At 37.2% G+C, this 11,831-nt stretch overlaps 1 protein-coding gene across 1 annotated transcript; it reads right to left on the reverse strand.

Moving 5' to 3' along the window:
• Window positions 1-384: 384 nt before the first annotated feature.
• LOC118739986 (glutamate receptor ionotropic, delta-1) lies at window positions 385-11,366 on the reverse strand. The gene is made up of 5 exons (XM_036471488.1): window positions 10,920-11,366; window positions 5,903-6,242; window positions 2,925-3,118; window positions 2,348-2,649; window positions 385-1,090 (listed from the first exon to the last, which is right to left on the reverse strand). The coding sequence occupies exons 1-5, from the start codon at window positions 11,364-11,366 to the stop codon at window positions 385-387; spliced, it is 1,989 nt and encodes a 662-aa protein (XP_036327381.1).
• Between the last annotated feature and the right edge of the window lie 465 nt (window positions 11,367-11,831).

The following is an 11,831-nucleotide window of genomic DNA, read 5'->3' on the forward strand; positions in this document are numbered from 1 at the left end:
TTTTCTTTTTATATTTATTACTTCCATAATATCGCAACGTGCATTCAATGCTTTTACAGATTTTTCGAAAGAAAACCAGAAAAACATGCGACACTTTAGAACAACAACTACGAAAATATAAATATTTATTTTCTATGCATCTATTGCAATTAAGTATTTGTATGTTAAAGCACTAATCAGGTAGCATTTTCTACTCAAACACTTTATGAGTCTATCAACGGTTTCGATGCAGCTGATCATACCGAACATTTTAGCGTTAGTCCCTTAAAGCTCTGGATCTTCGTGTCTGCAGCTGAACTACAAATATTAATACCAATTTAGCTTCATGTGCAGTCAAATTATTATGCATAACTACATATACACTACCTTCACTAAATATCGCAACTACTCCGTGTAAGTGTACTGAAAGAGCGCCGCTGATGGAGCACGCATCGGCACCAGTTGGCTTTGACCATTCGGATTACGAAATACCATATAATCACGGCCGTTAATTAAGCGACGCACACCACCTGTGCCACCGCCACCTGGCATCTGACCATTGCCTAGCAGCACACCGGCACCACCACCACCACCAGCCAGCGCACCAAAATGTCCACCAATACCACCACCACCACCGAATTGTCCAGGACGCCGCCAGCGATTAAAGCTATTATCCTTACTCAGGTGAGTCGCTTCATTGTGCTGTTGATTTTGGTGGCGTTTGCTGCTGAAGATGCTCTGATATGGCGGTGGTGGTGTAATATTAGATTCCGTGGGCGAGGCAGTCAAACGCTGTTTATCACTATCCGTTTCTATTGGACGCAACCAACGTGGCGCATGCACTGATAATCCATTTGTTGTGCGTCCAATGCCGTGACGCGCCCATTTGCTTGCCTCACGACGGCTATTCAGGTAGCGGAAAAGAATTTCGGTAAAGAATACAACCATAGCGGTGGCAAAGCCGGCAAACATAATGTGGTAGGTCATCATGAGATCGGTGTTGCGTAGCTGCCGCTCGGTGCCAGCGAGATTTTGTGGACAAATTTCAGCATTGGGTAGATTCTTTGTCGACAGGTACTTGATGATGCCCGATTCAACGAGGTTGAGGAGTCTGAAAGGTAAAGCAACATTAACGTTAGCGCACATATACGAAAATAGAGGACTAATAAACTTTTAAACTTTGTAAGAATTTATAGAGACGGATGCTTAATAGGTTAGGTTAGGTTGGGTTGAAGTGGCTACCAGCGACCGCCCTAGCACACATACCCTCCTACTCAAGCCATCGTGGGGATTTCGCGAAACTCAGAAACGCTATGTCGGCTAGGTCTTCAAAGAATCCTCAACCGATAAACTTTCGCTTTAGTATATATGTAACTAAGGAGGAGACTGTCGGTCCTGTAAGTAGTCATTAACCAGAGATATCTTTGAGGCCATTGTTCGTTGGAGCATGGCTGGTGTGATTCCGCCTGGACCCAAATATTTATATTCCAAGCTTCTTTATCTACTGTGTCAGGTGGACTGCGTCATCTCTATGTGATAGGGGTCTGTAAGTGATATTGTGAGCTTCCTTTAGATGTACTAATATTTCAAAACTGTTTTCAGTGTTCCCTCGTTCTGGCTTTTCCAGGAAGTTGAGATGAAGGGAATAGTTAGAAAGACATCTTCTGAGTCAAGGTCCCAACAAAATTTCGAGCGCAGTGCTAAAAGAAATTTTTTTTTGCATATTTTTGCGCATTCTTGGTAAACTTCGGTCTATAGATTGGGAGGGTTGCTATCGGTACCAGTTGTCATAAGACTCGATATGTTAGCTCGTTAGTAGTAGAAACACTATATCCAGTTGATCTGTTTAGCTCGGCTCCTTCGACCAACCAGTTGAAGCGCTTATAATATATGTTCACAGTTTGTGTGGTGTATTTACACTGAGCTTGTTACTGGAGGGCACTCGGTGATGCCATAGCTTCAGTTGAAGCAAGGGTTGCTGCTTCTATCTGCCTTTTTTGATAATTGTTTTTTTTTATCCATTATTTTTGCCACGACTGGTGGAGTAAGAGAGTGTCCGGGCAAACACACGCCGTAACCGGGTAAAGGGCTTCGGAAACGCCCAGTATTCGATGGTTCCCGACTGGTATTTATGAGCTTTGTACAAGTTCTAAAATAATGTCGATAATCTAAACACATTCGTAATGTAAAATTTAGTTGAGAATAGATATCAGTGAATGGAAAATCGACGCTTCTTTAAATGCTACAGGATCAAAAGTGATAGAAATTAAGAATTTATCACAAGTATAATAATATTTACGCTAGTCTATTGTAATAACTAAATATGATTATCATAAAAAAAATAAAAGCAATCATTAATTAAACTTACTTTGGATCAAAGAGTTCACTCAAATTCGAACCTATCGGATAGGCGAATGAACGATTTTTCTTCAAAAACGGTTCCTTAGCCATGGCGAAGGGACAATGCAGCTTCTCATCATTCATGCTTATGGTCTTACGATAACGATAATCAGCATAGAGCACATGATTAATAGCCGGTCTATCGCGTACAAATACATAGCCATCCTTTTCAACAAAATTCTGCAAATTGAAAGTATCATTCGAACTCCGCGAAAATACGGCATGATTATTGCGTATCATATTATACAGCATGGAGAGGCTCTCATTGGTCTAAAAAGGTTAACAATTTGTTACATAAAAAATTTGAATAAAAGTTATTTGTCGGAAAGCAAAGTAGCGAAGAAGTTAAAATATGGACTTTAAATAAATAACTACGCCAGGGCGTATGGGCAATATATCCCAATAGAAATATAAATGGATACCCATACATACATATATGTATTCCCTTGGCAAAGTATGTAAATATTAACATTTACCTGATTATAAAATATGAATATGTAGTTACATGAATACACACATACATATGTACATATGTACATACTTACATTTCTTATAGCGTATTCAACACCACCGCCGCGTGCCGAAACAAAGTGCTTATTCTTGTAAAGTATGTCGTTAACAGTGTTATAGGGCAAAGTAAATCTCGATAGCGTGAGAAAAGCAGTTAAATTGGCTGTATAGAATGAAGTTAATATCGTAATGAATATCCACCAGGTGGCAAAGAGTAAACGTGTCGAATCTGTATAAAATAGACATATATATAGAACCATGGACTTTAGTACACACATGCAGGCATATTTATGTAAGTTTATTTTTATTTGACAAATATAAAAATAATTAGCTCTTGTGTTTTGCTGTTACATATATGTATTTGTATATGTATTATTATGGCTGTCTGCCTTAGTAAATATGAGCATTTTGGGTGATAAATGCCTGAAAGGTCATGCGAAAAAATAAAAATAAAACAAGTAAAGAAGTATAAGTTCGGGCGAAACCAAACTTTATATACTCGGCGCAGGTATCAAATATCGTCGTTTCAACTTTCTCTAAACTACCTTTGCTTGATAAGTTGGGTTGTTTTTCCAGATTTCAAACGTTTTCGACAATATGCTCAGTTAGACTTAATGATATCGAGCCCTAACCGCCAAAATAACGTAAGCGACATTTCTTTTCAAAATTTTCTTTTTGATGCAGAAGTGCTTCTAGATGCTCTAGGAACATTTCTGCATCAAACAGAAAATTTAAAAAAAAATGTCGCTTTCGTTATTTTGGCGGTTAAGGCTCGATATAATTGAACCAAGCTTGGTAAATATCGATAAAGTGGTTACCGCGATACACCTTTGTAGTCATAAAGAGGCCGGTGCCACGCCCAATTCCTAAAAGTCTATAGTAGTCTTATTTATGGTTAAGAGATTGTTGTAACTATTTACCTGGCTATTTAGCGGGCTTTTCGTATTTCTAAAAATTACCGTTATATAGAAAGCGGGTGTAATTTTAGTCCGATTTAAATAGTTTTCAACGAATTACGTTTCCGCACGAAGGTCATAAAATGCACTGAGTTTGGTAGAAATTGATAAATCGGTTACAGAGATTTCTGCTAAGTGGTTATTGCAATCATCGATTTTAAATTAGCTGCATTAGTCAGGCGTGGTTAGGTAGGCGTGGTTATTGTCCGATTTCAAAGATTTTCAATCTAAGACCCTTGGAAAGACTCGTACCGAGTTTGGTAAGGATTGAAGAAGCGGCTATCTGTACACGGCCGGACAGACGGACTGTCAGTCGGCATGGCTTAATCGACTTCTCCATACATTCTGAGCACTTATCTATGCATTTGACTATATCAATATCGATTCGTTTTGGCTATTACAAACGACGGTTATGTGCACAAGAACGCTCTGGTATAAAAAACTTCTAGGTCCCAATGTTAGTCTGTTCCTTTGAACTTCGGACTAAAACCTGTGGAACTGTCAAACTACTATTTTACTCTCTCAAGTGAGAGTAAAAGGAGAACAGATGCAGAAGTACACGGGAACGCAAAAACCACTATTTCCTGTAAAAACGTCAGTCGGTTTGTTTACATGTCATACCAATGACTTGGTTTGGCTGAAACATCACTAAATAATTATTAAAATCTATACATATTCAAATATTTCGTTGTTTACTTCCATTTTTTAACAAATATAAGGTTATTTGCTTTCACCGCTTTCTGTTTTTGTTTGCACATGTGAATCAGCTGATCGTTTGACACTTTTCATGAACTTATAGGAAAAAAAAACTCCGGACTAAATACTATATCTTCTGACTAGGAACAGTTGCTCAATTACTCTCTCAAAAGTGTTCCCACTTACAGGTTTTATGTCAATAGGAACGACTTCCTGTAAGTTCTGACTAAATCCTGTAAACCGGACTGCTATTGGAACAGACTATGTATGTACATACATAAAGGCATAGGCAGATGATAGCGTTGATCCGGATCATCTCGTTAATTCGGAATTACCACAGGAATTAACTGCAGTTGATCGGTCGTATATGGAAAATAAACGAAGCAAACAAAGCATGTCCGCCTGAGCTGCGCACTATATATCAGTAAGACTCACGTTCGGTCCTCGATCCGTGTAATTTACAAAATTTCTTCTCTCATTTGATACCCATATTGATATTCTACATTGCACTGAATTTTTTAAAGGATTTATTGAATTAGGAATATCTTTGAAGTTGTAAAGTCCTTTAAAAAAAAAATCATGTCGTCAGAGAGAAAAACTGAAACCGCAATTTTACTATATTTGGCCCATAGTTTTGTGAATATATTGATTGTTTCCTATGTTTTGAAATGTTTTTGTTTTTGTCCCGCAATACTTCCGTCTATCAGGACACAATTTTGATCAGATCCGGTTTAGGGTTACCGTCTGTCTATGCTACAAGATGACAACTTCTGTCGAAAGTTTGGTATTTAAGTGGAAAATAAAGGCAGATAACTTTCAAATTTTGTACTGACAGCCTAGAGTTGACTGCCGTATGAGAGTTAACTCGCCACTGTAAAAACAGTCCTTCGGGTTTGAAAGAAAATATTGATTGCGCCCTTCGGAACTTATGAGTAACTTTATTACGAGTGGACTAACAAAAGTTCAGGAAGTTGTCCAAACATGTTTTTAATTGTTATTTTTAAGCTCAATTTTTTCGCATAACTACCATTAATTTCATTTCGTTTGTTGACCCGCTTTCCAAAACGGTCCTGAAAATTAATAATAATATTATTTTGCCGCTTACACTTTTGCTAAGTATCCTGCTATTGTAGTTCTCTGCGAGAGAGAAAGAGATAGAGCAGTGTATAAAGGATATCAGAGTGTCGGAAAACGGTCCTTTTTAAATAAGAATTCGAAAACATATACAACTGGAACTTTAACTAATCAATTGGACTGTAATTTATCCTCGTTAATGTCAGTGCGCAGGTCACGTATGTAGTATGTAGTATTTATATAGTATACATCTGGTATAAATATTTATATAATAATCCACTTCTTACCTGCGATTGGCGACAAAGTGCTGCCCTGCTTCATCAGCGCGCCATAGACGAACCACGCACAGTGACCTAACGAATAAGGTTTCTGCTCCGTATCACCAGTCAAACGATTGCGTAATATTATCAGCATATAAATAATAGGACCAACCGCCAGCAAGGATAGGAAAATCAAAATCCACACCCAAAAGTCGAAAGGTGCCATTAGACCTGAACCAGTAGCCGATTCACGTGGCCGCTGCATAACCATAATCCATTCGCCTTCATCCAAAGTTGTTGACGAATAGAAAACGAAACTATGCTGCTCGCTGAGCGTGGGTATAAAAGCAGCAGCTAGGTCAGCTTCCTGGGAAGAAAATTAAAATATGGTAGGTTGAAACGGCATGCAATAAATCAAGTATGTACCTACATACATATGTTCGACTATAGTTTCAAGCGGTAATATGATTGTTTCAAAATGATTATTAATAGTAATTTCCTTCTTATACAACATTATTCTGCATTTAGAAGAAATATTTCGAGGGCTTATATTCAATACAGGAATTTCTACAGAAACTACTTTGTGATATTAGAACCCATGTGGGACTCACCTGTCATAACTAATGTTAACCCTAGGATGCAGTAAGCAGTCTCTAGTCACTAGAGTAGTAGTGACTTTTAATGGTGAACATGGATTTTGAGACTATTTGATATTCAGTAAGCTGTGTCACATCTCTAGTCTCAAACAAAAGTCACTAATTATAATTATTTGGGCCAAATTCTTATTTGTTATGTTTGCTGGGTTTGAGCTGCTTCGGCCGATAGAGTTAAAAAAGCGAACAAATTAAATTTGCCTTTTACCCTCCTACGCGTTTCAACGCTCTCGCGTCTTCATCAGGGAGTCAAATTCGAATCCTATATTCTTATTTATATTTGTTATTGATTACAGCTGCATACACGTTGTTGGTGTTATCTAGCAAACATAACAAAAGTCACTAATTTGTCAGCTGGCTCTGAGCTGATCACAAAAAGAAAAATATGCAGGAAAAGATAATTGCTTTCCGTTTTATTTAAAACAAAACGCAAAAATTAAGCAAAGAAATATTGTAATTCTTTAATATCATTAAATTTTATTGGAAAATGTTTCTGAAACATTAAAATCAAATGATTACAAAAAAAAAGTAAAACTAACCAAAACAAAAATAGAAAAAAACTAAATAAAAAATTCTCTGCGCCCGGATCACTCCAGCGTCAGTCTAATGCTTTGACCATTCGGCCATTGCGACTTTTAGAGCGGTGCGAGCAAAAGGCATAAGGCATACATAAAGGCTATCAGTTGACTGTCGGTGTTTGTTTCCACCACACATTTTTGGTGAACTTTTAGTGACTCTCTCCTACTGAATACCCAAATCATCTCAAGATACAAAAATAGTTACTAATTGCTAGTCTCAAATTTAGTGACTTGAGGTGAGACTGAATTACTGAAAACCAGCATAATTCTGACTTTGCAATTTAATAGTAAATTCTACTGTCAACCGTTATACAAGGTCAGCATTAATATCACCGATGATAGTTAAGGCTTAGGTGGATTTTTATATCAGAATCTCATTTTTGTGAAAAGTGTATTGAATATAAGCCCTCGATAAACTACTAACTACAGTGAGAGCCAACGAAAATATTTTGGTTTATTAAAGTTTTATAAATTTTTAACAAAAATATATTTCACTCTTTAACAAAATCCATAAAACTGAAAGTCACTAACTTTTTAAACCCCCGCTGTTGGAGGGAAATATGCATACAAATTCGCTATCATTTAGTCTACGACAATAATGGAAAAAAATATTTTAATATCTCTGTAAAGCTTGTTTATTGAGGTAGCCTAATGAAGATGCAGGGGCTATTGGGGACCACCTATTAAAAAAAAAAACGAGGATCATCTCGACGTACGAAAACCACACTCTATAAGTCACTCATCAGACCTCTGCTGGGTTATGGCGCGGAGGCATGGACAATGAAAACATCTTATGAGGCGGCTCTTGGAGTTGGATGGACAGAAACGCTCCTGCTCTGAAAATATTCAACGCGGGCCGCGATACTGGTATCAGAGGAAGAGGAAGGGCTCCTCTGCGTTGGAAAGACCAAGTGGAGAAGGACTTGGCTTCACTTGGCATTCCCCATTGGGGTCAGTTGGCACAGAAGAGAAACGACTGGCGTGCTGTTTTGAAAGAAGATGACGAAGAGACTTTTCTTTGAGTTATAGTGAATTATATCCATAATTACATACAAAATGCTGTATACTCTAAATAAAACAATAAAACGGCACTAAATGGACTATAAAACTGCAAACCCAAGAAAATTGGAAAATTTCTGAATAAAAGGTATGAAACAAGGCGAATTAATATAAGGTGATAGCAGGAGTACAAAAACAAAAATGTACATGTATTTTGTTTTTGCTTTGGCGGCATAAACTGTCAAAATCTGTAAGAGTGTGTGTAGAAATTCAAACGAAATTTTTCAATTTGATATCAGAAGCTGTGCGGCGAAACACATACACAAAATCGGCTGAGCTAGTAACATCACCTTGTATAAATTCGCCTTGGTATGAAAGTTTCATGAAAAATTTACGATTTTTTAACTGTTACAAAGTTTGAAACTTTGAATGCTATGTATTTTGTTGCAGTGTGAACTATATTTTTGTTAAGAATTAAAAAAATTTACACTCATGTATTTTAAATCGACATTAGATACTTAAGGCCAAAAATATATATTTTTTTCAACATTTTTTTTTGGTGCAAAAATGCATCTAGATTCTATAGGAACATTTCTGCCTTGAAAAGAAAATTTCGAAAAAAATTTCGCTTATGTCCTTTTGGCGGTTTCTGCATCTGCCCGCATGGGGCCAGAATTACTGGGTAAACTCTGATAGCAGAAAGTACTGGGGAGCGAAAGAGGGCCTTAGGTAGGCCATTCTTTTGGTTATATTTTGCTTGAAAGAAATGTATTATCCGAAACAGGACTGACATCTGGTTGCTCTCTGTCGGTATTTAACCGGCTATAACCGATTTATTTCTCATATGGTTTGGATTCGTCTGTGCACAGAGACAAAGTGCCGCCTTTACTTTATTATTATCAGAGGTATGGCATGTAAGAAAAATGTTGACAGGCTCTCAATTAATAGTGTGGGCAAGTTTTCTAACCCTGGGTAAAGTTTTTGAGATTAAAGTTCACTTTGATCGAAATCCTTTAGGTAATAGACGAACTCGGGATCAGGCATCGAATAACCACGCCAGCATCGAATACACACATCGTTTGAGAACAGAGACATCCTAGTTGGTGGCTTCTTCGATACCGAAGTATTTAATAATGTGCCATCCGTGGCAAGAGTAAAACTTCTGACTAATCGCGGAGTCGAGAACAACTGAGTTAGGCTTTTCTCCTGCATGCTTTGTGAAGAAAATTACGCATTGGAGTGTAGTAGTACCTCTGTCCAGCGCGCTGACAACGTGACACTCATCGTCAGTTTCTAGATACTCGTATGCTTTGGTACTTAAATTAACTCACAAATTGGTCTACTAACTGCAAGCGGACGCAACTACTGTTCACCAAGGGATATAATGTTCTTAATGTTCCGCTTTCCTCGATCGGTGGCATTCTCTTGACCACCAGTAACCATAGCAGCGGCGAAACTCTTCTGCAGTTGAATATAGTGGTTAGCCTCTTCGAAATGACGGGGTGATTCTGTCTAATATGACTTATTTTCAGACATTGTTAAAGGCCTCTCTAGAGTCTCCTCTGTTCGTCCAACAACATTGTGTAAGGCGGTATTTACCGACTTTCTCTTCATGTTAGCATGTTTTGCTTTTGAGAGCATGCATGCACGTTTGGTGTATCCCAGCAAAAATTGAGGTTAGTTATCGATTAGATAATGATTGGAGAACTAGCCACATTCTCCAATCTCAAACGTTTGAGATCGACTCGAAAAACTATCGAGAATCATAGCAATCTCAACAAAAATGGGACATAGTTCTCGACTCGAGAAAATATAAATTCTCGAATCGAATTCTAATGTTGATCTCTAATGGGACTCGAATTTGAATTTCAAACTGCTATTTTGCTTTATTAAATAAAACGCTTTGTTTGTAAAATTTTTATTAAATGTATTTGCAATAAAATAATAATGAATTATTTGAACTTAAAAAAAATTATGATTCATTCATTTGGAATATCGCTTATTTACACATATTTGAATTTGCGTTGCTTCTCTAATCGTTCTCGAATCCAATTCTAATGTAGGTCTCTAACTTCGTCATCGACTCTAGAACGATTAGAGAAATACCCTAGTTATCTAATGTAGAAATCCAAATTTCTCTAACGTTAGAGACTGTGTTTGCTAGGATAGGTCTATTAACTTTTTCGAGGTCTTTTGAAGAAACGATATTAGACTAGTGGGCTTATAGTCCTTGTGCCCACTTTTGACAAGAATAAAAACCTCGCTTCCAGCCTTAAATATGTTGCACAGTCAGCCCCTTGTCTTTTGACCCACCTTCTGAAGCACCTAGCCTAACCAAGCCTTATGTTGCATATTTATTTGTTTTTTGGCGCCCTAGTAATTATAGTAATAATTTCGATGAGTTTTACCATCTCATAGGACTAAGTCTGTTATTCCAAGTGCTGTTTTCTGCAAGTTATTCGAATAGTGCCATCCAAATCAGATGTGGAGTCTACATACGTATTTATAGGCGCCTAACTTCTTGAAATGCAAGGTGAACTATAAAAATACCTGAACCCAGCAGATGTATTCAGGAAATCTCTATACATTTTTATCACTTAAAATTTCTAAATTACGAAATCGATTGTTTTAGAGACACTCAGTTCCTTTAAAGGCATTGATTATTTTTGGCCCTATTATTCGACTAAAAATCGATTTATAGAATTCCACTAAAGCGCGCTTTATCAAACTATTGCAACCAAACGACTTTGATTTTAATTAAAAAAAAAAACTTATAATAATTACAATAACACCAACTGTTTATTTTAAACTCACCGAGTTATTCAGCATTTTAATCAGGCTTTTCTCATAATCCTCTCTTGAGCCAATGATATTATCTTCTGGCACGACTACTTCATAAGTGAATTGTAATTGATTCTGCAAGAAGTCGATCAGCTCAAATGCCACACCCTTGCCCACGCGCGTATCATTCTCAATCACCGTATAGCTGAGTGGATAATCTTCCAGCGTGGCAATCACAAGTTTCCTACCCTTAAGCCACGATTTCAAATTATCCAATTTTTCTTGCTTGGCAATAAGAGTTTCAACCGTTTCAACGGGCGCATCTACCAACGTTGGTTCGTTGGTTACCAAATCGGGCGGTAAAGTGACTACCTCACCATTATCATCCAGCTGTATAAGATTTGCGGGCAGGCGTGTACTGTTAAGTGGTGTGCAAGAGAGGCAAAGCGCTGCGGAGAGTATTAATTCAAAGCCGGTCATTGCGCGAGCACAGGACTCCGCTTTAGTTTATTGTGAATTTCGTGTCGAACTGATTTTGGTTTTATTTCTTTATATTGTATGTATGTATATGTCGTTCGATGGTGATAAAATGTAGTAAACACTTTTTGATGCGCCACGTTAAAAACTTAAATTTACACATAACGACGAAATCTAGCTGGCAAAGGACATGAATTTAAACAATTTTTATTTTATTATGCACTATTATTTTTTTGTTGTTCGTTTAAAACACTCTCAAAAACCAAATGCTTTTATAATCACTTGTACTGCAAAGCTGCTTTCAAATTTATTACAATTGAGAGATTCATAACGGTGTTGTAAGTGTCGTATTGTTGTATGTCGTAAACTTTAAAAGCTTAAATAAATGTTTAGAGAACTTGAAACCACAACCAACTATTTTTTAACACTGCGCAAATGCATAATATGACGTTGATGGTACTTTGCAAA

Source organism: Rhagoletis pomonella, unplaced genomic scaffold (assembly GCF_013731165.1).
Source record: "Rhagoletis pomonella isolate Grant_MI unplaced genomic scaffold, Rhpom_1.0 Rhpom_scaffold_00005, whole genome shotgun sequence".
Lineage (NCBI taxonomy): Eukaryota > Metazoa > Arthropoda > Insecta > Diptera > Tephritidae > Rhagoletis > Rhagoletis pomonella.